A 26902-nucleotide genomic window follows, 5' to 3' on the forward strand; every position below is an offset into this window, starting at 1 on the left:
GCCGTTTTGTATCTGTGAAAGTGCACAAATCTGAGAAAATTAAATGGTCTTGTTGGACTAGCTTCTTTCAAAAAGCTTATTAAATTCTTAGTAAGTTTAAACGATTTTATTAAGAGATGTGATATAGTGAGATTTTTCTCATATCAACTCATTCAAATTAATTTGTTTTCGTTCAGATCCGTTTAATTTTTTGTTCAAAGTTGGCTTTTTAAAACAATTAACTTGGCTGTATAGGCTCTGTTGTCTTTTTGTGTAATGGGCAAATAAAAAAATGGTCTGTCTAGCTTTGTAGTGTAGAGATGAGAATCATACTAAAAAAAGAACGATAATGAATTTGCTCGGAATCAAAGTGTCGAGTCGAAGAGAGGCTAAGAATTTAAATTATTTGAACTATTTGTGTTTTCGGTTTTTCTCGATTCGATTTCGAACTTCTTGATTTTTTTATATGGCGCTGAGGCTTGGTTTCTGAAATCTGCAGACCGTAAACGCATTGACACCTTTGAGATGTGGTGCACGTAGCGCTTTTGTTTTTTTTTTTTTAATTGCAATCATTGCTTCGAAAACGTCGAGATTGTGAGAAATTTATTTGTCTCATCACGTATTAAATAATTATTAGATTTTTATAATTATAATTTATTATTTGATTGAATATTATATAAATATGAACAAAATATGAGGAATTGATATGGAACATTCTAAAAATGGTTAAACAATAATAAAAGGCTTAATTGCGTTTCCTGTACAATTTTAAGAAAACAATATTTAAAGCCTTTATTTTCCACAAACTATTTTATATAGTATTCTTGAATTAAATAAAACTGAACTCGTATTTTTTCCTAATGACAGAGAGCACAGTCAATCTATACAAAAATAATCTTTTTTTTAAAACTAAAAAGGTATTATAAAAAAGTTACATAAATATGCAAATATTATGTCTGACATCAAGTGAATTGTAAAAATCTATTAAAATCGATATTATTGTTCAAACAAGGAAATTTTCGATTAATCGATTTCAGGTTGCCATCCCTACAACACGTAGTTCAGTTTCTCCAGAAATGTATTTTTTATCTATGATTCAGTTAGCTGCGATTATTTACTTAATTTAGGTGACAGTGACACGGTTTCAAAATTTCGAACATCAAAGAACCGGCAAATTACCAAAGTTATTAATAATGTTAGTTTTAAGTGTACTGATAGCTTTTTACGTGTTTAGTGATTTTTTTTATATTACGAACGCAATACCGAAGAATGAGCATGAAATAAAACTGTTTCAAACTAGTTACAATTTTGATGTTGATGTGACGGTTTTATTAAATGATGTTAACCGAACAGATAAAGAGATAGGATACAAGATAAAGGCGACCCTTGGGGTCACGCCTGTGTGGAAGAGTGATGACTCCGAGTTCCTTTTAAAATTTGATGTAAGTGACCATTTAAACGCTGTTATCGGGACTCATTTCCGGTCGTGGGAATGCTCTTCCTAAAAAGGAATAGAAAAAAATAGAACTTTTAAATTAGTATACAGGCAGGCAATGGAAGACGCATGTTTTTAATGATAATTTTCTGTCTGTAATGGTACAATGATGAGGGTAGGCGCTAGTGCCACGTTTATTTTTTTATTTATATATTTTATTATTTATTATTAATGGTACAGTAGTAAATACTCCTATCTGTAGCAGTTGTAGTACCTTATTCTTTCACGAAACTTCTATCTCCATGGCTCTAGTCAGAGTTCATCTTCTGATAGGTACAAACATCAGCTATATTTTTCCTGCTATGTTATCATATGGTAAGATGGCTACGTGCTGTAATGTCTAAATTATCATTTAATCATCAACCGAAGAGCATGAAAGCTATTGAAGATGTAACTGACAGTCGGTTTATAAAGAGACCCTAAGAATATTATCCCGTGAAACTACTGTTAAAGAAATTTTAAAAATAAACACTGTTCAAATACCTTATTTACTCAACTGCTCTAAGTATGTAAACTCAATCAATTGTTTGTTGATAATTTATTACGAAATGTAAATACTAATGTGTTTGATTTAGCAATGATGGAGTAGCATGAATGTTCAAAGGTTTAAATTAGTAATAAAATGTGTAGTAAAATTTATATAAGTAAGTAGTTATACTTTGTTCTTGTTTATTTATAATGCCATTAATTTACATTAAGCCCATAATATAAGTATACTTAAATGACGAAATTAAGTCCTGTGCAGGCTTTCCGGAATTTTAGTCTTAACTCAAGCTGTGCCTGGACTTATTTGTCCATCAAGCCAATAAATACAAATAAGTGGGTGCCATCTTTCAGTATTGTGTTATTTAAAAATCCATACAAAGTAAAATAATCTTAAATAATAAAACCCATAAAACAAACTGTTTCTTACATACTTTATCTATGATTTCATGCTCTCATAATTAACATTCATAAAACTACAAATGAACCGAAACAAAACAATATTTTATACTGATTGTAATGGATATTTGCACATTTCTTTACTTTAATAATATGTATTACTGTATCGGCAAATGGGTTTCATTTCCTTATTAATTTTCTTTAATAGATAGTAAATTAAAATACGCTTGCTTTTTCCATAAAGAGTGTAATAATTGGAATAAGTAAACACAGTGACAGACAAGTGACACTATGACATTATTCATACATAAAAAATATAAAATTATTTATTGAGGTTTAAGGTTTATCGCGCGAACATTTACTAATATGATAAAATCATGTCCTTACTGTATAACTTCAGCAGTATTTATCAATAAAATAATTAATGTAAAGAAATTTGGCCCAGGTCTAATTGGAACATAGATTGTGTAAATAATGTGAATAAAAAAATACATGTTGAAGTTTTTGTTAAAACAGTTTACGATATTTACAAAAAATGCTCAAACCATAAAATTCTAGCCTATTTTTATAAGAGATACTCGCAATAGTTTTGGACCACATACTAGTAGCTTACTTACATTCAGAATAAAGGCGATACAGAATTAGATAATATAAATTAAGTTCTGATAATATGCAAACCATTTAGCAATGTATCCTTGTTTTTAGTTACGCAATCCAAAACTACATTTAAGAGGAAAGCATCCAACAGCTGAGTTCCTACCGCGCCCTTCACCCTTAGACTCGTACTCAGAGGCACCATTTTACGCATTATGGAACAAAGGAACAGTCGAAACTTTATATTTAGATCCAAAGGAAATGAAAGATGTATACAATTTGAAGAAAGCGCTGGCTAGTCTTTTCCAGGTATGTGTATTATGGTTGAAAGAACTTCTGTTTAACCAATAAATTTTACTCAAACCGCACCTGGGTTGATTATCTCCTAGTGGCTAAGATATCAAGCTCATTAACTACCCGTCATCAATCCATAAAGGCTTTTGTTAAATTATAGTTTCAAATATTAGATACAATAAAGTTCCTTTAGTACTTCGTAGGGATTCCAAGATATGCTGGTTGAAGGTATGACTTACTCTTTAAACAAGACTATGAAACAATCTGCAGAAGAGGATTGGTTCATAATATTTTGTCCTTATAACATTTGTGGCAGACTGTTTATGGCATGTATTATTTTTCATATGATGTTATGTATATATACTCGTTAATTCACTGAGAAGCATGGCTGTAAAAAAATATAATAGTATTCATCTTGAAGATATTTCACAGTTTCACATAATAGACGGAGAATACAAGGAGACTGACATATCAGGCGAATGTGACGTCATTTACGAAAGCATTTCGGAAAATGTGTTCAGGAAAATGAAGGTATGTTTTATGTTGCAGTAAACACTTTTATAATAAACATTTTCACATTCAGTGAGTCAGTTCAGTAGTTATAACGGAACATCCGTAAAAACCGCTGTAGATTTATATATTACTAGCGACCTACCCTCGTTTCGCTTCGGAAACATTAAATTTTATTATTGATAGCTGAGTCCCGCGATGCTATGTCCCGTCGTACCGCGGGTGACGCCGTGGAGCGAAGCTAGTCTAAAAAAAAGTAAAGCCTAAGTTACTCCTTATATCATCAGCTACCTATCAGTGAAAGTCGTTGTAGGTAGCGGCTTGGCTCTGCCCCTGGCATTGCTGAAGTCCATGGGCGACAGTAACCACTCACCATCAGGTGGGCCGTATGCTCGTCTGCCTACAAGGTTAATAAAAAAAAAAACTCGTCAAAATCGGTCCAGCCGTTCCAGAGATTAGCCGGAACAGGCAGACAGACAAAAATTGTAAAAAATGCTATCTTGGTGTATGTACCGTATATATATATTGCATGCAGTAAAAAGTATGTAGTAAAAAGCGGTTATTTCAATATTACAAACAGACACTCCAATTTTATTTATATGTATAGATTAGTATTAGTATCGATTTGTATGTCATTAAACACGGAGAATATCGACTTTATGTACATTTGACGGATCGATCGACCAGAGACGGTGCTCGTGGGAGTCGGCGCAGGTGGGGTGCGCGCGCGTGGCCCGCTACACGCTGCGGCCGGCGCGGGACGGACTCCTGGCCGTGTACTCCGAGGAGCTGCTGACCGTGGGCGACCACTACGGACTCAAGTTCAGGTCCTTCGTGTCCCTGAAGGCCAAAGAAGATTCCGAAGCCGCGAAACCTTCGACTGAAGAATTGGACGTGGCGTTGCACGGTCTGCCGGCGAATTTAAAACCTATGGGCTTACCGATGGTTTTAAGTGCCGACGACGAAAAGGAATACCAGGTGAGGTTTTGTTACCCCGCCTAAGGACGTGGGGTACAGCTCGCTATCTGCTCAGCTGGCCGACAACCAGCCAATAAAATAATAAAGTAATAAAGTGTAATAAAAATCAAACCCGCAAAATTATAATTTGCGTAATTACTGGTGGTACGACCTCTTGTGAATCCGCGCGGGTAGGTACCATCACCTCGCCTATTTCTGCCGTGAAGCAGTAATGCTTTTCGGTCTGAAGGGTGGGGCAGCCGTTGTAACTATACTTGAGGCCTTCGAACTTATATCTCAAGGTGGGTGGCGCATTTACGTTGTAGATGTCTATGGGCTTCAGTAACCACTTAACACCAGGTGGGCTGTGAGCTCGTGCACCCAACTAAGCAATAAAACAGACCCAAGTCTCCCGCCCTCGAGTGCTTGATTCAATTGTTACATCGATTTGCTATTTAGGAGTATTTATTTAGTTTTCAAACTATAATACGTACATGCTATCTATGTAGATAACATTATATTGGAAGTGACTTCTCTTTAACGGATAAGTCAGACGTGACATCTCCAGCTTCCGTTGTCGTAGTGATATAACAACTACAACTAAAGTCAAATCATAAATAATGCCAAAAAAATAATAATACAAAATCACAATATTAAACAATATATTGAAAACCAACGAATATACACTTGCATAGTTATTACAGTTCTCTACCCGTCGCTTGCGACGAAGGGCTCGGCGACTAAATTAACCCACAGACACAGCCCACTGAGTTTCTCGCCGGATCTTCTCAGTGGATCGCGTTTCCGATGCGGTGGTAGATTCTGCGAAGCACGGCTCTTGCTAGGGTTCATGTTAGCAACGTCGTCAGGTTTGAGCCCCGTGAGCTCATCTACTAGTTAAGGTTACGCTGATATAGCCACTCAAGGAACTGCTTAGGTAGGGGGAAAAAAACCAGTTCTCTGACGTCATAAACATATTATGATCTCGATTAGTTCGTACTTTATAACGACATGGTTCCGTATAGAACGGAATATTGTATCATTTGTGAAGCTCGAGCCATAAAGCTTCAGAGCTCGTGATCTGTTTATCCCATTTCCTTTAATGCTCCCACGCTGTGTCGCCTCACTGTCGCACGAATTTAGTACGTAGTGCTCTCGGGATAAGGTGCATCGCGCCGGCCCCGCACGCAAGACCGACTTTTGTAATGAAATCCGTATTTAGCACATGTTCACGGACGACACCTGAAAATATAATTTCCGTAATAACCGGTGGTAAGGCGTATCGTGAGCCCGCACGCACCCGGGATGTAAGCGCCCGTTGTGCAGATAAGAATGCCCACAGCACCCTTGCAAATAAATTCATATTATATTACCTTAAAACTTATATCTCAAGGTGGTGGCGCATTTACGTTGTAAATGTCTATGGGCTCCAGTAACCACTTTACACCAGGAGGGCTGTGAGCTCTTCCACCCATCTAAGCAATAAAAAAAATTGCCTTTCAACAATCTCCTATCTACATAGATAGATGACTCCCAATATCCGTTTGTTACTTCGAGTAAGTTGTTTATTGTTGTTTAAGCATGATATATGTCTGTGGGTATAATGTGAAGTTATCTTCTATTTATAACTGACGTTGAACGATCGATGTCATGGCACAACTTGTTCATCTCTGACGGGAGCCCTCGGGCATCATAGCGGGGTCGGCCCCCAGTGTCCGGTTTAGGATATGGAGATGTTGTCGCAATGTGTTCACGAGTGCAACTTCATATAGCCAGGGAGACATGCCGGCTGATACATGTTTCTTTTTGCAGATCTGAGATTGAGCGTTAGTTTTATCTGAAACTCATTAATAACAAGGTCAAACAATTCTATCTCTCATCAACCGAATGATCATGGTTCTATACTCTTCGTATTTACTGTGTTACTTATAATATTTTGTATTCAAGTTTAACAATATTTGCTATGTGTATGTGCATTACTATAATTCTCATGTTGTATATGTTATTTTACCTGTTCTACACACACTCATCACTTTTAATTATTATTCTCATAATCCTCTCGCAGGTCTGCTGAAAGAGATTTCTTAAAGAAATAAGCAGTGCCTTTGTACATAATTTCCTATTACTCTGTCTTCTTTTTTGTGTGTACATAAATAAATAAATAAAAAATAACTTGTAAGGTGCACTGAATTTACGCTTGACCATACAATACATTATAACACACACGGTTACTCGTTGGTCAAATATTAACAAATAAATTACATATTATTATATACCTATGTATACAGTTGACGAACGAAGCGAGATTACGTTCATAATGAATGTGTTTTCTGACCTAGTCGAGATAAGAAATGAACTGTAGGGTTATTATTTAATGGTGATTGTTGCAACATTGAAGTAAAATTAAATAATTAGTGAATTGTTTGAGATGATACTATCATTTCGTTTTTACCATCGCACCGCCCGCTACCGGAGTAGATTTCATTCATAGTATCTGGAGCCTCTGTGGTCATCCACAATGCGTTTCCAGATATCTTTTTTGCCACGTACCATCTAGCTTTGGAATGAGCTCCTTATGACATTTTCTTCTTCAAACGAGGCCTGTGGAGAGTATTAAACGGTAGGCAGCAGCTGGGCTCTGCTCCTGGCATTGCTAACATCTATGAGCAACAGTAATCACTCAACATCAAGTGGGCTGTATGCTCGTCTGCCCACAGTCGCAATAAAATTAAAAAAAGATTTGATGAAAGTAATGGTTATTGCGCTGGTTGAGACTGGTCGTCGAGCTCCTCGCTTCGTATGATATGTGGATGCTGGAGCCCATAGACAGCTGAGGTCCAGGTAGCAAATATAACTGCGGGCCGACCTTTTAAATCGGAACCCACACTGTGCTTCAACCTCTCGATGGTACCCCCTACGCTCACAAGGACGTCAATAACCAGCCGTGAGTATCTCCCCGACAGACGCTGACGGAAGCAATTGACGCGAACCTAGCGGCTCTACAAGTGGAGGAGGCGGGGGCGGGCGGCACCAGCGAGGCGGCCGACGCCACGTTAAACTTACTGCCGGCGGTGAGGGCTGCTACGTTCGAAGAGTTGCGGTCGGTGCTGGAAAATGAAGAGAATCATCAACTGCTGTAAGTGTAGTGTACTGGGAAATGTCCGGTGGGCAACACGTGCACGGCGTGGGCAGCCGCTGTAGTGTAGACCTAGCCCAGCAGAACTTCTTAGATGATTTAGCAAAAATGTCGTCGAGTAAATATGTAACATGTTGCTACGTCGTATTGTTAGCATTGGTTTTTGAATAGCGTAAACGAATAATTTATAGTATCTAATGTAAATGTATGCTTGGACTTTTTGGCGGCTAATTTAATTCATACTTACATTGATATTAATAATGGCCAACATGGACAGTTTTCTTCGTTTTTTATTATTCGTAAACTGTAAATAATTAAAACAGCGGATATATAAAAGTCTTATTACTTGACACTGGCTAATGAACAAACGGTGCCGGATTCAAAAGAAAAAGTATTCAGCCTGATTAGTGTGACACAATCACTCACTCATTCACTCACTCGTTCACTGACACGCACTGACCGTGGCAGGTCGGGGCTGTGCCGGCTGGTGGGGGCGGGCGGCACGGCGGCGGGGCTGCGCGCGGTGGACGCGCTGCTGCAGCTGCGCTCGGACGACCCCGTGCTGCACCTGGCGCACATCTACCTGCAGGGGTTCGCGCTGTCCGACGCGCCGCAGGTCACTACCTCCCTACACTACACACTATATATTTCTAGCTATTTCTACTCTGTAAAATCTGAGGAGTGTGAGGTAGATTGTTGTAGACACGCGATTGGTTTGTCTTGCTTCTTGTATACTGAGTATTAGCAGACTCGAGCACTGACCCACACCCGTCCAGAGTTCCAATGAGTCGCCCTCGTCCCCCGTCCGAGTGCTGTCTCTGGCAGCTATCCTTAGTTCTACACGAGCCATCCGTAACTCCACAGGTGGATGCAGTGCGAGAGATTCTGAAGATAGGTGAGAACGGTAAAACTCGCTCCGTGGCCGAGAGCGCGCTGCTGGCCGCCGCTGCAGCAGCACAGACCCTCGCCGCCGCCGGGGACCAGGGGCTGGCCGTCGCCGTCAAGGACTCGCTCAGTAAAGGACTTGCTAAATGTAAGGTAAGCGCAGCCCAGGGGCCGGGATGGATCAACTGGTACACAAACAATAAGGACAAACAATAATATCATGTCATACCAATGACCTTATATTCCAGGACGACGACTGCAGGACAGTGCGAGTGCAGGCCCTCGCGAACCTGCGGCGCCCCGACACCGCCGAGCTGCTGCTGCAGCACGCCGAGAGGAAGGAGTCCCCCGTGTCGCTCCGCGTGGTCGCGCTGGAGGGGCTGGGCGCCGTGCCGCTGCCGCACGACAAGCTGCACCGCCTCACGCACGTGGCGCTGGACGACGCCGCGCCCCTCGAGGTGACTCAACCGAGCCGACATTGTACTGAGAGAACCGTTCGGATTGACGATAATCCCATTCCCACGGATCGTTTAGAACCCCTGGGTCTGCGGAGGGACTTCGGTTCCGCCTGTATCTTATACCGCATGTTCCATGGGGAGTGCTCTGAGGAATTTGTTTAAGATGATTCCATCATTTCGTTTTTACCATCGCATTGCCCGCCACCGGAGTAGAGTTCATCCATACTATCTGGAACCGCTGCGATCATCCACAGTGCGTTTCCAGAGATCATTTTTCCCACGTACCATCCGGCTATGGAATGAGCTCCCTTCTACGGTATTTCCCGAGTGCTATGACATGTCCTTCTTCAAACGGGCTTGCGGAGAGTACTTAATGGTAGGCAGCGGTTTGACTTTGCCCCTGACATTGCTGACGTCCATGAGCGACGGTAACCAATTACCATCAGGTGGGCCGTATACTCGTCTGCCTGCTCGGGAAATAAAAAAAACTATCATTAGACCTGCGTGCTCCAAGTGGAGGACCTCTCGGCGGCTGTGTACTTGCTTGGAGACTACCTCGATAATAGGGAGGTGCGCGTGAGAAGTAAAATGATGTCAATAATGGGCTTGTTCACAATGACGACAGCGGGCGCGGGGCTGCAGAGCTGGTGGCGCGCCCCCATCCCCATTAGCGGGGGTCTCTGTCCACGTCACACCCCAGGGAGTTACGCGAGTATGTGCGTAACTCCTCTCCAATAGTCGCTCGTGTGATCCCCAGGTGCGCGCGGCGGCGCTGGACCTGGTGGTGCTGCGCCACGTGCACGTGCCCCTTCCGCTGGCCCGGGTCGCCTCGAAGCTGCACTTCAGGTCGCCGCCCGAGCTGCGCCGTATCTTCTGGCAGCGGTTCAGAGCCCTGGCCGAGGTGCACGACTCCATGAGGGACCTGTACGCGCGCATGGGCATCAGCTTCAAGTCCTGGGACGCGCAGGCGCTCAACGGTATGTCCCGCGGCCTGAGTTACTTTAGAACGATCCCGCTGATAATTCTTCGAGCTGGAACGTGTGCTGATGCATCATTTATCTGTTGCACGCCAGGCACGTCGTCGGTGCTGGTGCGGAACCCGGGGTGGGAGGCGGCGGGCTGGTCCAGTAAGCTGGAGTCGGTGCAGCTGGCGCAGGGCGGGCTGCTGCGGCGGGGCGTGGTGCGGCTGCTGGGCTCGCGGGGCGGAGCGCCCGACGCGGAGGCGCTGGCCGTGAGTACTGCGCGACACGTCGCTATAACAACACTTATTTTTCCTTTAAAGGCTTGCAGTACAATACGACACGTCAATAATATTACAAAACTATGTCACACTAAGCCCTCGAGAGCTGGAGTCGGTCCCAGCAACACCGCATGGTGGTGGGGTCAGCTTTCCTTACTTTAATCCTCCACTTCGCTCTGTCTTCGACATCCTCGTCAGCAACATTGCATTCCCTTTTGTCCTTCAGCACTACATCCTTCCACCTTTTCTTGGGTCTACCTCTAGGACTCCGACAGGAGAGGTCCAGTCTAGGACCAGTAGTGCCAAATTTCCTTTTTACCATTCCATCTCAGCCTACTCTCCTCCATGTTATCAGCGATGTTCGTGCGCACCGAGGCTTCCACGCCCGCACTCGTTGCGGATACTATCGAGCCCGGTCACATCGCACGTCCACTTCAGCGTCTTAATTTCAGCATCTTGAATGGCATGCACATCCCTTTTGATTGCCGCCCATGTTTCTCTGCCATACATAAGAACAGGCCATATTGTGGTCAAACCCTTGAGTTTAACGAGCATCCTGTTGTCGCAAGTGACACCAGACGTAGTATCTCTTGGCACACGATCAAATGCCTTTTCCATGTCCAAGAATGCGACATACAATGGCCATACGAATACAGTTTCTTACGATACTCCTCAGCGATCGTATTTAGAACAAACATAGGATTGGTGATAGAGAAGCCCTGCATAAAGCCATAGTGATTTTTGGATAGTGAACACTGATCTTAGGCGTTGAGCCGTAGGATGTTGAGTAACGGCGTATTCCCCCGGGATGACCTTGCAATTAGTTACCCGGTCCACTGACCTAAGCTTGATTTATGTAGTCTATCTGCAATGTTGTTCGTCCGCTCTGACCGCACTCGGCGCTCAGCTTTCACCGACTCGTGTTGCAGGTGGAAGTGTGGACCCGGGGCCTGGAGGCGCTGGCCGGCGGGGGCGACCAGGAGCCCGAGGGGGCGAGCCGCGGGGCGGAGGAGGCGGGCATGGCGGGGGGGATGGCGCTGCGGGTCGGGGGGGTCCGGATGAGGGGAGTCACGTTGTTCGACGGACAGGTCGGTGTCCAACTTCGCTTCGTGTGTTATTTGTAAAGTTTTAGTAACGCCTTTTTATAAATTAGTGGGGGAGGGACGTTGTAGAGTTGGTATTGTGTATTGCGAGCAGGCGGCGCTGCTGGCGCACGTGTGGGCGGGCACGGCGGCGGCGCCCACGCCCGTGGCCCGCGCGCTGCTGCCTCTGGTCTCCTTGCACGCCCGCCTGCCGCTGAGCGCCGGGCTGGTGCTGAGTGTGCGACACGACGCGTTGCTGGCGCTGTCCGTGGACGCCAGCGTGCAGGTGGGCGTAGATCAAAGATACATTAAAATTTTAAGATATAAAGATTGAATAAAGGACAATGCCCATTTTCTTTGGGCGTTTGGGCCCCTAAAAAGTTGCCGAGTCATGATGTTTTTAACTTACGGCCGTTTTCAATAACGTATCTGAGTTTTCGGATAGATAGCTATCTCCGAAAATCAGCAAGAGCGTATCTATCCTTAGTTTGCGTTTCACAATCACGGATAAGTGCTATCTCTCTTTAACCAACAGTAGATAGCTTCTTCCCTCCGATTTATCCGAGCCTCTTGATACGTTTCGTTCTACTACAAATACGAAACAACATCAGGATCAAGACTTATTTTATTTTATTCTAAATTATAACTATAATTTAACCAGCATATTGTAGACTATCATAAACACATTTGTTTATAACAAAAAGTAATAAAAACATATGTAGATTTTTTTAAATTGGACGTATTGCTATTTTTATCCTAGTCGAAATTATGAAACGAAACGTTTTGACAGTCCGTTTGCCAATAAGCAGTGATCAGTTTCTTTTGTTTGTTTTTCTATTGTTTACCTACTATATTAGATGATGACTTACCTCCAAAACGCTTTAAAACTTTCGTTTATAATTCTAAGTGTGTTTATAATTAAAGAGCTACAGTGAAATAAAATGAATTCTGTAAGTATCTATGAACTACATTGATAATAATAATTTTACTTTGAAAACTTTGAGTTCAAGTTTAGAAAATATATCTTTTTCAGTCAAGAAAGGCAGCACCCATGACAAAAGATGAGACGATGATTCTAGCAGAACTTGTGGCGGCGAAAAAACATATCAATAATAAGGCAACAAATGCCACAAACAATAAATTGAAGAACCCTTGTAAATGATTTTAATTCGTCGTTTCGTCGATTCCCACGAACTCCATCGCAGCTTCGACTAAAATGGGAAAACTTAAAGAACGCTACGGCAACATAAGAAACAACCTTAGTAAGGTTAGTATAATTAGTTGATTGTTTGTCTCTAATAACACATTGATAAACATGATTTTTTCTTCAGGTTGACGTAGTATTTGAAATAATTATGCTCTTTATTACAGGCTGGAGGTGGTAAGGATTGGAGATGAAATTTTGGATAAAGCATGCACAAAAGAGACTCGACTTGGAAAATAAAGAAAAGGAGATTGTTGTAGCAAAAGTTAAGTTAGATAATTTAAAAAATTAAAAATTACTTAAAAGGAATATTAAATTTCATAAATTAAGTAGGCAATAATAATTTTATGTTAGATAGTTTTTTAAGTATATGTACAAATTCTAAATTAAATATCTTGCATGTACTAACTACCATGTAATTATCATTTTGGAAAATAAAAAATAGTCAAATTATCTTTGGAGTTTATTTTATAAATTATCTTTGGAAGCAATTATTTATAAGTACATAGTTGTATTTCAGATGTAGGTTTTGAAAAATTGTTACGAACAATTATATTATTTTCCTGTAATGTATCTGCGACTGAAATTTCTGATTCTAATTCTTCTAAATTCATACTTCTGACGATATTATGCAGCATGGCAGCTATAATAACAGCTTGCATATTTTCTAGTTTTAATCTACTTTTCAATGATATACAGGGAGTCTTCTTTTACAAACACCAATACATCTGAAAATTATACATTATTCGCTTAAATTATTTTACAATACAGTATAACAAGCTCTTAACTAAAAAAAAAGATTACCTCTCTATAGTATTTCTTGTTTTAATATATGATTCATTTTAAATCGTTCCGATTGAGTATGTGGGTTAATTAATCACGTTAAAAGATAGGGTTGTGGGGATAGCCTCTATCGGCAAGCAAATAGCAATTTCCAAGTCCACTTTGTTATCAATGTTCTCTTGATATGTAGATAATTTATTATAATAGTGTCATATTAAATTCATATAAACACCTAAATATATAATATAAATAAATAAAAATATAATAATAATATATAATAATAATAATATAAATAAGGTAATATAAATAAGAAATACCTTTTCAATCGGAATGGTTAATTATAGTTGTATCATGAGTAGACCCAGGCCTTCAAGCAACAACATTTTGAAACATCAATGATGCATTGCACACAAATTACACATTCAAAATACTCTTTTTCTATTTCTAAATTCCTCTCCTATATTTGAATCTGTAACACAAATATAAAATGTAGAGGTATCAGTGTGTAAAAAGAATGAAGGTAAATAGCCTACCAGGTTATTGTATTAGTATATGAATGTCATTTAGGGCACCATGGGAATCCAGCAGTATTATAGAATTCCACAACAAAAATTAGGTATAATTTTGCTATTGCTATAAACAAATATAAGTTGTAATAACGAGTACTTTTATGGTTAAAATTTATCTTACCTTTTTGACGTTACACTCAAATATGGTCTCATTAAATTAATCAATTCATTCACAACACCTTTGCTCAGAAATCTATAGTCAAATTCGTAATTATTGATCTTCGCCATGTAATTCAGACGATCTTTATTTTCCTAACCATATGATATCGGCCTCACTATCACTATCTGCATCACAATCCATTATCATTTGAAATAATTCCATATCACTATCATCACTGCTACAATATGCCAATATGAAGAGAAATAATTATTAAATTATAGCGATTTACTTTCGAAAGATAAACATGTAACCGGCCGATTTTGACAGATAAGCGAATGCCCATACTAGAGATAGCGCCGCCTACCGGAGAGTTACTTAAAACTCATATTGAAACGGAAGTAAGCACGATTTGTATGAGCGTTCTATCTTTAGCAGGCTATCCGTCCTCCCGACGATGGATAGATAAATCCGATAGGAACTGCTGCCCGTCGATAGGTTATTGGAACGTAAGTAAGGACAAAAATATAGATTTGTCTATCTTTAGTAACCGAAACTAGGGATAGATAGGTTATTGAAAACGGCCGTTAATTTGATAGACAAAGAAATATCGTTTCATATTCAGAAAACGATTTTTATATTCTCACCCAGGTTTAAGAGAATTTTGTTTTTTTCTGCAGCTAAAATTAAGTTGTTGTTAGTTAATTACAGTGTTAAATAGGTTAATTGTGGTTAATGTTGCTAGAAATAAGCCCATATGTACATATTATTATTATTATTATTATATATAATAATAATAAAAATGAAGCCGGTTTCTGAGAATAGACTTCATTGACCCTTCTTTCGGAAATGAAAATCCGAAAACCGGCAACGATATTCTTCTTGTTGTTTTTAAATTCGCCAATAAGCAGGCAAAGAGCGTAGCCTATACAGCCTAGTCTATCGTAGTTATATTATTTTCATGTCAATAAAAATGCCTCAATAATCGTGAACGATTATTGACGTTTAAAACACAAAACAACACCCAATTTATATATTATACATCACAATAAACTATTAAAAAAATCATTAAAATAAAACTAGAAGTAACGCTTCACTCGGGTTGCTGCCAAAACTCTCTGACCATAGATAATAAGAATAAGTAATGGTGGAACATTGAGTTTTTTACTAATGGAATCATTAATGTCTAAAAATATTAAATAATTCATGGTTTTAAGTAATAATTATTATTACAATAATATAAATATTGAATTGAACAAAAATAAACTAAAAAAGTCTGTGAGTTATAACCATTAGCTTTTTTTTAAATTAGTTGTTGAAGTCACAGACAACTCTTTCGCTTGGCAGCATTTAGGTTTACTATAAGGCTGTATGGGCTAAGCCTTTTGTCTGCCTATTGGCGAATTTAAATACTATGCATGATAGAAGTACCGTATAATGGGGTAAATAGGGACAAAATCGAACTTCAGATTGAATTTTAAAATAGTTCCAATTAAATAGTCACTGCTCAACCAAAGAAATAAGTTGAGTCTTGAACGTACCGGGGTTAATTGACACGGTTAAGGGTTAAATTGGGATATTTGTAAGGGTTGTCAGCTCGCAGTACTGCGATATATAATAGGTAGGTAGGTAGATGCCATACAATTATTTATATGGACCGAAATGATGAATACAATCCATAATTTAAGCACAATACACAACATAGTGTAAATTAAGCTGGTTTCTATTCCGAAGCGATGTGACGTGAATGATAATCAACAATACAATGATCAAAAAAAGTATGTGCATGTTATATTTTAGAAAATTATTACTTAATTTCCTTAAAAATCACAACTCTGAAACAAAATCATAAAATAGAATAAAAAATAGAAAACAAAAGGACTGGAAATGCAATAATACAATTTTATTTATTCTACATTTTCAAAATAATCTTTGAGCAAGAGTAAGATTTCAGGTGAATAAGATAAAAAAGCAGCTTTATCTGATTACTGCCAATAATAACAAAAATAAAAGAAATTATTTCTAAGCTGAATAACTAAACTCAATTAATTCACTCACTCATAATTGGATATCTCGGATTTTTAATTAATGTTACATTTAAAATCTGAGGCCTGTTTTTATTTGTGTGTGCGTTGTGAATGTTAAAAAAATCATGATTCGGCGCGTTAATAGATTCTGAAATAACAAAAGTTTTGATTCGTTTGAGTTCTTTTTAATTTCTAATTTTTTTTTATTGTTGTAAAGAACATACGACCGGGCAGATATTACAAGGTAAATGTCGCGAAAAAAATGTAATTATATATATACTTTTCTTTTACCTGTAATACTTACATAAACTAACTGATAAACACATTAACCTTCTTTACATCACGCAATTGAGTGATAGTATAGGCTAAAAAATCTATTATAAGATATCAGTGACAACCCTAACAAGCCATCCCTATTTTGTCTTTTGGCGTTCCAATTTTGTGTTTTCTCGTCCCTAATTTTTCCAGTCTCGTTCCAAATTACCCCACATACGTCCCAATTTTCCCCAAAAAGAAAGGAAAAAATATACATTTTCAATTTTGTCGAAATATTGTATTTAAAATAAGAATATTGCAACTTACCGTTTGTTTTGGTATTTTCAGGTGTATTAAAAACTACTATAAACTGTGATCTTATTGAAAAAACGATAATATTACTTTTTTTAAAAGTTCTTTAAGCTGTTTTAAAACGCACTTTTCAATAACTATTTTCAATTTAATTTGATGAATTTTTGGGACCCACTTAACTCATATTTAGTACTTCCATAGTTAACTTGATTTTTCTTCTATACATTGATAAATATTACCATAAAGAAAATTAGGTAGATTCCGTGCTACAGGTACTTTGAGAATCTTCTGCAGGTTTGTCCGAATTTAGCCCAGAATCCCAATTTACCCCATGTCATGGTACTCAGTTTTCGGATATTATCAAATAAGTATTATTTTTTTTTATAAAATAATGATAGGGTGAAATGTTGATACATAAATTAAACAACATGAAAAAATAAGGCATAGTTTTTCAAGTACAAATAGTTTTGACACAAAGTTTGGGCATTGTCCTTTGTTGATATAAAATTGTTGAAAGAGAGAGTTTTGCATTCGTAATGGGTCGGCTGCAGGTGTCGCTGTGGTGGCGCACGGCCCGCGCCGAGCTGGGGCTGCGCGCCGCCGCCGCCGCGCGGGTGCTCGCGGGGGGCGCGGCGCTGGGGGGCGCGCTGCGGGCGCGGGTGCGCGGGGGGGCGGCGCCGGCGGCCACCATCTCCTCGGACCTGGACTTCTACTCCGACGTGGCGCTGTGCGTGCGGACCAACATCCACCCTTATGAAATCAGGTAAACCACTTTAAAAACAAGATTCAAATTTGGTCTGTATATTTTGCGTGTCCTCTCTGTATGTGGAATGTACGTCCCCGGCTCGGAGGGCGGTGTGGCGGCCAATCTGCACACGCACTGGATCTGAACACCAATCGATCCTCAGCAGGGGACGTACGGGACTTACTCAGCAAGGTATTCGGAGTCCGAGGCGTGTGGCTGGCGTGCCGAGTGGGAAGACCACAGTTTACCGCGCGACGGTACAGCCTTAGGACTTGCTGTGGGCGAACTGACTTTAAACTTTGTTTTTCATTTGATAGCTGATGTTTTTCGTATAATCTCATTTAAATTTTATCGAGATCTGAGTAGTCTAGACTCGTTCTTAGCGTATGTGCCTGATACACTAATTATATTTTCATTTCACCTGGCGCAGACGCAACGTGACCCTAGACAGCTCGCAGGGCGCCAGGGGGCTGCGCGTACGGCGCTCCCGGGACAGCTCGCTGCGGCTGGCGGGCCGCACGCTGTCCCTGGGCCGCCCCAACGACCGCACGTGCGGCGCGCTGCGTGCGGCCGACGCCGAGTCCTCCTAGCGCGAGGCCCACACACTGTACACCCCTACGAGTGCCTTATACCTTTGATAATATTTCGTCGTGGACTGTACATACACGAGTTCAAATGTTATTAGTTAAGATGGAATATTTTTATTATTACAGTTACATATTATATACAAAAATATTTTCTATTGAATCTCTGTTATGAATTTATACCAAAAAAATAAAAAGTGCATTTAATATATTTATTATTGATCTGATCATGAAAATTTCAACTATTTTTTTATTACTATACAATATATTTTACTAATGTACAAGAATAAATGGTATTTACAATGATGAAATTATTATTTTTTAAATCCATGTGTGTGCATTTATTTAGAGACTAAACTGTTATGTGCAACTGATAACAGCTTTATTAAATAATAAATAAACCTGAACAAATTACGCACGGGCATCCGGATTCCCTGCGTGTTGAGTACCAGCGGCCGACATACATACCTATATACGTTTAAATAATTACATATATGTAGGATTGGTAAGAACGGAACGTATGAGAAGAGTGTGGAACGGAGTGTTGAGAAGTGAGTGAGGCGAAACGGAAAGAAAGGGGAAAGAAAATGACAGAGAAAAAGAAGATGGCGAAGACGGTTAAAAATGAGCAAGGCGTAATAAAAGTGTTAATTATTTTTTTATTATTATTATAACAGAAGAGTTTGGGACTGTGGAACTGTTATTTTATGCACTGCGATCCCTATTCTACATATATAGAGTAGCAATACTATGTAAAGATTACATAAGCTCTAAACCTATCTTGTTGTTAAGAGACTTAGCATTAGAGTGTTCCTTTGAATGCTGTGGTATAGAGATTCCGGAATACAAATGTATAATTATATGCATCTATAGAACACCAAATTCAAGAGTACAAATATTTTTAGATAAAATCGAAATTGTATTAAGCACAATTCGTAATAAAACAAATAAGAAAATTATTGTCTGTGGTGATTTTAATATAAATTTATTAAAAAGCTCCAATATATTAAATGAATATAATATAAGAATAACACAAAATCACAGATTTAATATTCACATTAAAGAACCTACCCGACAAAATGCGTGCTTAGATAAAATAATAAGCAATGTTAGTGAAGCAGAAGGCAAAATACATTCCCTGGGATTATCAGACCACGAAACTGGACAAACAGTCTGTATTCGTGTGAAATATGCAAAAAAACCACAAAAGATATATTACATTAGAAAACGGGACTTTGATGAATATATTATGTAATATTAATAAATTTATAGAATACGTAGCTTCCTTGTCCTGGACAGAAGAATATGGGATGACTGATTTAAATGCAGCATTTAATTCATTTCATGATCATGTTGTTCTACTCTTTAAATTATGCTTTCTTTTCAGAAAAATTAAAATTGATAACAATAAAAGCCAAAAACGCTATGGATTACTGCAGGTATAAAAAAATCATGCGTAAGTAAAAGGAAACTCAGGTATTCATATATAAAGAATAAAACTACTAGTTCAAAAATTAAATATAAAAAATACAATAAAATATTAAAATCATGCATAATTACAGCTCAAAAAATTAGAAACGAACATCGTATAAATAAATCTAGTAATATATGTCGGACATCATGGAATATTATAAAGCAAAATGACAATAAAATTAATTCAAATAACCGTGATGCTCCGCCCATCCAAAAAGCTAGCGATCCACTTGCAGAGACCCTCGGGGATTCCGTAAGATGGTAACTTCGATAGAAGTGCCCTATGCCAGACCCTGTCGAAGGCCTTCGCGATATCAAGGCTCACAGCAAGAGCCTCGCCCTTGCTCTCCAAGGCTTCAGCCCACCTGTGAGTAAGGTATACAAGAAGATCGCAAGCTGAGCGACCGTGACGGAAACCGTACTGTCGGTCACTGATCAGCTGGCGATCCTCCAGATACTTCAGGAGTTGTATATTTATTATTCGCTCCATCACCTTGGAAAGCAAGGAAGTTATCGCGATAGGCCTATAACTCGATGGGTCCGACCGGTCACCCTTCTTGGGGATAGGGTGGACGTGGGCAGTCTTCCATGAAGACGGAACCCTGTTAGTGCAATAAGAGAGGCGATACAAACGCGTTAGCGCAGGCGTCAGCTCAGGGGCACACGTTTTCAGAACCACTGTAGGGATGCCGTCTGGCCCACTCGACTTATGGACGTCCAGGAGTCGGAGCTCCCGCCTGACTGCACACTGCGTGAAACAGATCTCAGGCAGGGAGCTATTACACCGGGGGATGTTCGGTGGTGTGGCATCCCCGTCGTCCACGGTCGAGTTCGAGGCGAAGAGTTTGACTAGAAGGTCAGCCTTCTCTTTCGCACTATGGGCCAGATGACAATCGGACTTGCGTAGTGGTGGGAGACTAGACCTGCAGAAGTTACCTTCTGCAGCCTGCAGAAGTTACCTTCAGCAGCAGCCTGCAGAAGTTACCTTCAGCAGCAGACCAGAAAGCACGGCTCCCGGCGGGATAGCTCTTCAGTCGCTCGCCAATTCTGGCAACGTGCTCTGACTTCGCCTTGGCAATAGCCCTCTTATAGGACCTAGAAGCGGCGTTAAATTTCCGCCTTTCCTCTGAGGTATTAGGATCCCGACGTCTCCTGACATCATTCCATGCCACGTATGCGGACCGCTTGAGGCGTGCAGCGTCCCGACTGGCATTGTTGTACCAGGGTCCACTGCGACCCCCGACGGGCACCTTGGAAGAAGGAATGAACAATTCCATCCCCCGAAGAACCACGTTTTTAAGTCGATCCGCACAGACGTCAGAATCACCAGAGGAAAAGCAGAGCCGCCCCCATGAGTAGGATGCGTAAAATTCACGCAATCCATCCCAATCTGCTGACATATACCGTCAAACTCTTCGATACCCGGTCGTCGAACGACGACGTATCGAAGACGTGAGGTTGGTATCACAGCTCGGATAAGGCAGTGATCAGACGATCCAAGTGGAGCGTCGACCACCACACTGTATCCGGCCGGATCGGTGGTCAGCAGAAGGTCCAACAGAGAGGGCTCGTGCCCCTCAATATCTGGGACACGGGTGGGCTGTGTCACCAGCTGAGTGAGGCCGTAGGACAAGGCGAAAGGCAAGGTCAGTGGTTCTGGACCCCAACCACTCCTGGTGGCGAGCGTTAAAGTCTCCAAGAACCACCACCTCCGCAGAAGGGTACTGCTCAAGCACGCGGTTAGACCCTCTTGCACATGCTCTATCAGAGCTGAACCTGCATCACTGCTGTGGGACCTGTACAGGCACGCATAGATTCGGGTACAATCCCCGTGATCTATGCGCAGCCACAAGAGGGACAGGTCCCGTTGTTCGAGGCCACGAAGACGGCGACAACAGACATCAGCCCGGACGAATACACACACCCCGGCTTAACGCAGGAAGTTGTGCTCCAATACGTAGCCGGGGTACTCAAGGTATGATGTATCATCCGGAGCTGATATCTGCGTCTCCGTTAGAAAAAGTAGGGCAGGCTGCGCCGTCTCAAGGTGGTGGTGTACGGCGTCAAGGTTACTATGTAGGCCCCTAACATTGCTGAAATCCACGTTAAATGTGGAATGGGGAGTCGCCGATAAAACCCTTTTTCTTTTAATTTATTTATTTATTTATTTATAGCTTCTTATACTATAAAGTATAAAGGCGGACTTAATGCCATAGGCATTCTCTCTTTTTCGTACTGTCATAACTTTAATTTTGTTGGGGGAGTGGGATTAGGAGAGGTAGGACGTTCGGGGCGAAATCAAAGCAATACCTGAATAAAGCGCGGAACACAGTGTATGTTCAACCACGGGTTGCGTGAGAGACTGACGCAGGGTATGGAAGGGCCCCCAGTCCACCCTGCGTACGATTGCCGCGATCCACTCCGGTCTCCGACTCCGGCACGGCGACCGCACGACAGGATTTTACACCGGTTGGCGGGACAGCTTCCCGGGGCGGAGTTTAGTTTGACATCCGGGTTCAGGTCCCCTACTGACCGGCGGGCGGCGGCGAATACCGTTTCACTGGGTCTCCCTATACCCCCGTCAACCAGTCACGTCCCGCGAGCTCGCACACACTTCTATTCCGCATGTTCCAGGCATCACAATGACTCACCCCCAACAAGGAAGGGGAAAGGGAAGGAATAGAACTGGCTCTCCAACCCACAAGCCGGAACACAGCTAGGCTGTTTGGCGGCGGACTCTAGTTGGAGGGTGGTCGCCAGCCAGTCGGACTAAGTCCTACCACCGGTTTTGTTTTTGGCTCCCGTTATCACCACCCAGGGGTCACTTGTAGGGAAACGCGGGTTAAACCTACGGAAGCGGGAAGCACCAACCCCCAAATATAAGAAAGTTAAGGCTGAGTTCACACTCATGCAGGAAATGGGCATATGTCGTCCATCTAATGGAGCATGGTCTAGTCCCTTGCATGTTGTGCCTAAAAAAGACGGCCAATAAAGACCTTGTGGCGACTATAGAGCCTTGAACGCCATTTTTTAAAAAGTCGTCGTGGCCTAAAGGATAAGACGTCCGGTGCATTCGTGTTGAAGCGATGCACCGGTGTTCGAATCCCGCAGGCGGGTACCAATTTTTCTAATGAAATACGTACTCAACAAATGTTCAAGATTGACTTCCACGGTGAAGGAATAACATCGTGTAATAAAAACTAAACCCGCAAAATTATAATTTGCGTAATCACTGGTGGTAGGACCCCTTGTGAGTCCGCACGGGTAGGTACCACCACCCCGCCTATTTCCGCCGTGAAGCAGTAATGCGTTTCGGTTCGAAGGGTGGGGTAGCCGTTGTAACTATACTGAGACCTTAGAACTTATATCTCGAGGTGGGTGGCGCATTTACGTTGTAGATGTGTATGGGCTCCAGTAACCACTTAACACCAGGTGGGCTGTGAGCTCGTCCAACCATCTAAGCAATAAAAAAATAAAAAAACTTATTTGTATCCTATCCCAAGGATACAAGACTTTACATATGTCTTACCTAATAAAACTATTTTCTCTAGATTGGACGTCTGCAGAGCTTATCACAACATTCCTGTAAACCCCGACGACATAGAGAAGACGGCAATTATCACGCCGTTCGGTCTATATGAATTACCGCAAATGAGTTTTGGTCTTAGAAATGCAGCCCAAACCTTTCAACGATTCATGAACAACTCGGTGTTGCAGGGAATACAAGCTGTGAGCTCGGACGGTGATATTACTGAAGGTTCTGATTTTTTATATTGTTATTTAGATGACGTAATCGTCGCTAGTCTAAATATGAATGAGCATAAGTCGCAATTGGACGCGATTTTTAAACGTTTTGACGAATTCGGCATAACCATTAATGAGACCCACTCAAGTGACCTTTGAAGTAGGTCGTTTATTTTGAAACGCGTGTTGTATAAACAAAATGTATGGGAACATGTGCCACTTTTATCGTGTTTGTATTAAGTACGTTAGTTTGTTTAAGAACTTTATAATATTACATCCAGCAAGCGTTTTAATTTTTTTTTATCGGAAAATAAACTTAAATTTGCGTACCCCGTATTATTTTTATTAGAACTGTTAGGTGTAGTATTAGACATTACATAAAGAAATCTATCTTCTTGATAAATCCAATTGGAATTCTACAAAATTCCAATTAGATTTAGAGAAAATGTAGTTTTTCTAGATCTAGGTCTCGTGCCGCGCCCTTCGTGTTAACAGTCCGTACTGCGATCCCACACGCTGGGCAACGGGCGTTAAATGTCATTCCCACAGCTCAACTGTAGAAAGGTTAAGTAAATGCGTTTTCGGTCAACAGAAAATTGAATTCTTGGGATATCAAGTGTCCAGCGACGGTGTGTTACCTTTGGGGGACAAGGTCAAGGCGATAGTCGATTTCCCTCGCCCAGAAATCGTTGACAAGTTGAGGCAATTTTTAGGGATGTTGAATTTCTATAGAGCTCACTTACCAAAAGCGGCCCAGCGACAGGCAGAGCTCAATAAATTTTTAAAAGGCGCCAAGAAAAAGGATAAGTCGAAGATACTATGGGACGAAAAATCGGATAATGCGTTTTTACAGTGTAAACGCGACTTACAAGAGGCAGCGTTGTTAACTTATCCAAGTGAAAACGCTCCCTTATGTCTCATGGCGGACGCGTCTAATGATTGCGTAGGCGCGGTTTTACAAACTGAAGTCCGAGGTTCTTGGAGACCCTTAGGATACTTTTCTAGACGTATGACAGATACGGAGCGTAAGTATAGTGCTTACGATCGGGAACTGTTAGCTATTTACCTCAGCATACAGCATTTTAGGTATATGCTTGAAGGACGTACTTTTATAGTGCTAACAGATCATAAGCCGTTAACTCATGCGTTTAGTCAAAAACCTAGCGTGAAAAAACCCCACGACGTACTCGACAGCTCATGTTTATCAGCGAGTTCACAACTGATATTCGATATGTGAACGGTTCCGAGAACGTAGTTGCGTACTGCTTATCGCGCATAGAGATTGTAACGTGTTCCACGAACATCGACTACCAAGAATTATTCCAAGCGCAAAATGCTGACGGCGAATTGTCGGAGTTGTTAAAGTCACCGGACACGAACTTTAATTTTAATATTAAAAAGTTTCATTACCTGATTCTAATCAAACCATTTATTGCGACGTGTCAACTAGCCGTATTCGACCCTATTTGCCTGAGAGTTTTAGACGAAAGGCATTCCAGATGTTGCACAATCCATCCAGGTATAAGGTCGACCCGGAAGTTAGTTAGCGAAAGATTTTATTGGCCGAATATGAACAAGGACGTAGGTCTCTGGGCCAAAACCTGTGTTCATTGCCAAAAGGTTAAGGTCACGAGACACACCATATCGCGATTCGGTGAATTTCAGCGGGCAGATCGATTTGAGCATGTTCACTTAGATCTAGTCGGCCCACTGCCGACGTCACAAGAAGGTTATAGATACTTGTTGACGTTAATCGACCGAACTACACGGTGGCCTGAGGCTTTCCCGCTAAAGGATATTTCTGCTAACACCGTAGCTAAAGCGTTTTATGAAGGTTGGATAGTGCGTTTTGGATGTCCCGTTAGGTTAACTAGTGACCAAGGTACCCAATTCGAGAGTCATCTCTTCAACTCACTTCTAAAGTACTTGGGTGTAGCGAAGAGTAGAACCACACCATACCACCCACAGTGCAATGGCATCGTCGAGCGTTGGCATCGTTCTCTCAAGACATCTTTGCGAGCGAGGCTCGAATGCACGGGCAGTACGTGGATTGATCAGATACCTACGGTCCTGCTCGGGTTACGCGCTGTTGCACGTAGCGACACAGGTGTCAGCGCAGCACAAATGGTTTATGGCGATAATATCAGGTTACCAGGAGAGTTTTGTGCTAACACAAAACAACAATGTAATAATGACGCAGAGTTAATTCGGAAAATTAGAGAATCTATTCATAAAATTCGTCCTGTTTCAATTAAAAACAGAGATCAAAAATCTATTTTTGTACACCCTGATTTGAATACGTGTAAATTCGTTTTTGTACGAAATGAGATTGAACGTTTATCTCTCGAACCATCTTATTCAGGACCTTATAGAATTTTACAGCGAACTTCTAAAGTTTTTAAAATTCAGTTATAATAGCCGGCAAACTTCTTGAGCATTTGTTAACGTAGTGGGGGTAAGTTTGCGCATGGTACACTCACGTGCAAAAACATTATTTACTCTGCGTCATAATGCAATTAAATTATTAAAATCAACATATGTATTTATTTATATATTTATTAGAACATCAACAAAAAATATAGGTTAACAATTGTAATAATTTAATCTTGGGGTAAAATAGATATTCCTTCTATTAAGTCAAAACTAGAGCTGTTGCCAGGTCTTCGTTCAGTTGAAGCGAAGCTAGTATTTGTAATTTTTTTTTCGTTATCATAATCTTGACCATTATCATCATCACTGTTTTCATCACCCGAGTCGCCATCATAGTGATAAGTCGACATAGGGCTCATCGGTGTAGTTTACGACTCGGTCGGTTCGATCTTCTTTTTTGTCTATAATTAACTATTTTTTGAAGATATTCGATTCGTAGTAATCGAATGTTACTTTTTTCAATTACCAGCTTCCGGTTATTTTCTGGTTTTTTTTTCCATCTGAAGCCTAGCTCTTTCATAATTCGTCGTAAACTTCATTCCGAGCCATTAAAATGTATAAAATATCTTCGTTAAAATTTTCGAAGCCTTTCGACGGTACGGAGTTTCGCTGCTTGTTATGTAGTTATTATGATTACATCTTTTTATTACAGATTGAACGAAACTATCCATTCCGGTAACTTTCTTCTTCCCTGATCTTTTCTTACCCGGAGTCCCAAGCACGATGAGCAAGCCAGAGCCTTTAGCTTCGTTAATAATGCACCTAACAGCACTCACTGATGTTTTTGTTGCTTCCGAAGTCTGTTTTACTTTTTCCATAATATCACTCTTCCCCTGTTTTATAATGAAGCAATATACGTCGTACACAATTTTTCTACCCTTTCTTTTGAATACTACACCAGTTTGTCGCGGCATAGTGTATTTTTTATAAAAAATCAACAAGCACTCAACAAATAGCAATGGCAAAAAAGTCAACAAGCAATTATAACAAAATATAACTTAACGATTAATAACGATAGACTTTTCACTGTACGCAAGCGTACTTTTGGGAGCAAGCGGAACGAAGGCGCGGTGCGGGACGCAAGGTTCGACTGATCTACCAATAACGCGCTCGATACGATTTCCCCTGCCGTCGCGCCTCACCCTCACCACCAAAGTGATCTAAAAT

The 26902-nt window shown here is 40.8% G+C and overlaps 1 protein-coding gene and 2 long non-coding RNA genes across 4 annotated transcripts; 1 reads left to right on the plus strand and 2 right to left on the minus strand.

Moving 5' to 3' along the window:
- Window positions 1-1000: 1000 nt before the first annotated feature.
- Window positions 1001-18399, plus strand: LOC101746376 (microsomal triglyceride transfer protein). Of its 2 annotated transcripts, none has more exons than XM_062674772.1 (14): window positions 1001-1421; window positions 3062-3259; window positions 3677-3775; window positions 4442-4732; window positions 7675-7847; window positions 8316-8463; window positions 8712-8885; window positions 8981-9190; window positions 9948-10167; window positions 10264-10421; window positions 11360-11518; window positions 11628-11798; window positions 17311-17522; window positions 17935-18399. In XM_062674772.1, exons 1-14 carry the CDS (start codon window positions 1173-1175, stop codon window positions 18092-18094), a joined length of 2622 nt encoding a protein of 873 aa, XP_062530756.1. In that variant the 5' UTR covers window positions 1001-1172; the 3' UTR covers window positions 18095-18399. The 2 variants fall into 2 exon arrangements, 1 of the variants encoding a protein (XP_062530756.1); XR_009975999.1 differs by lacking the exons at window positions 17311-17522; window positions 17935-18399 and adding exons at window positions 12546-12779; window positions 12884-13169 and having other exon boundaries at window positions 1034-1421.
- LOC119630474 (uncharacterized) lies at window positions 5357-7667 on the minus strand. The gene is made up of 2 exons (XR_005246210.2): window positions 6723-7667; window positions 5357-5953 (listed from the first exon to the last, which is right to left on the minus strand). It is a non-coding gene; the product is annotated as an uncharacterized LOC119630474 (long non-coding RNA).
- On the minus strand, window positions 13167-15167 carry LOC134200894 (uncharacterized). Its single transcript, XR_009976000.1, has 3 exons — window positions 14190-15167; window positions 13817-13968; window positions 13167-13444 (listed from the first exon to the last, which is right to left on the minus strand). It is a non-coding gene; the product is annotated as an uncharacterized LOC134200894 (long non-coding RNA).
- Window positions 18400-26902: the final 8503 nt, after the last annotated feature.

This window comes from Bombyx mori, chromosome 3 (genome assembly GCF_030269925.1).
Source record: "Bombyx mori chromosome 3, ASM3026992v2".
In the NCBI taxonomy this organism is placed as follows: Eukaryota; Metazoa; Arthropoda; class Insecta; order Lepidoptera; family Bombycidae; genus Bombyx; species Bombyx mori.

Bases quoted from the DNA above. Each gene is read 5' to 3' on its own strand.
- LOC101746376 (XM_062674772.1), top strand. From the start codon at position 1,173: ATGTTAGTTTTAAGTGTACTGATAGCTTTTTACGTGTTTAGTGATTTT. The intron at 3,776-4,441 runs GTATGTTTTATG...TCGATCGACCAG, and splicing joins ATGTGTTCAGGAAAATGAAG to AGACGGTGCTCGTGGGAGTC. The intron at 8,886-8,980 runs GTAAGCGCAGCC...CTTATATTCCAG, and splicing joins AAGGACTTGCTAAATGTAAG to GACGACGACTGCAGGACAGT.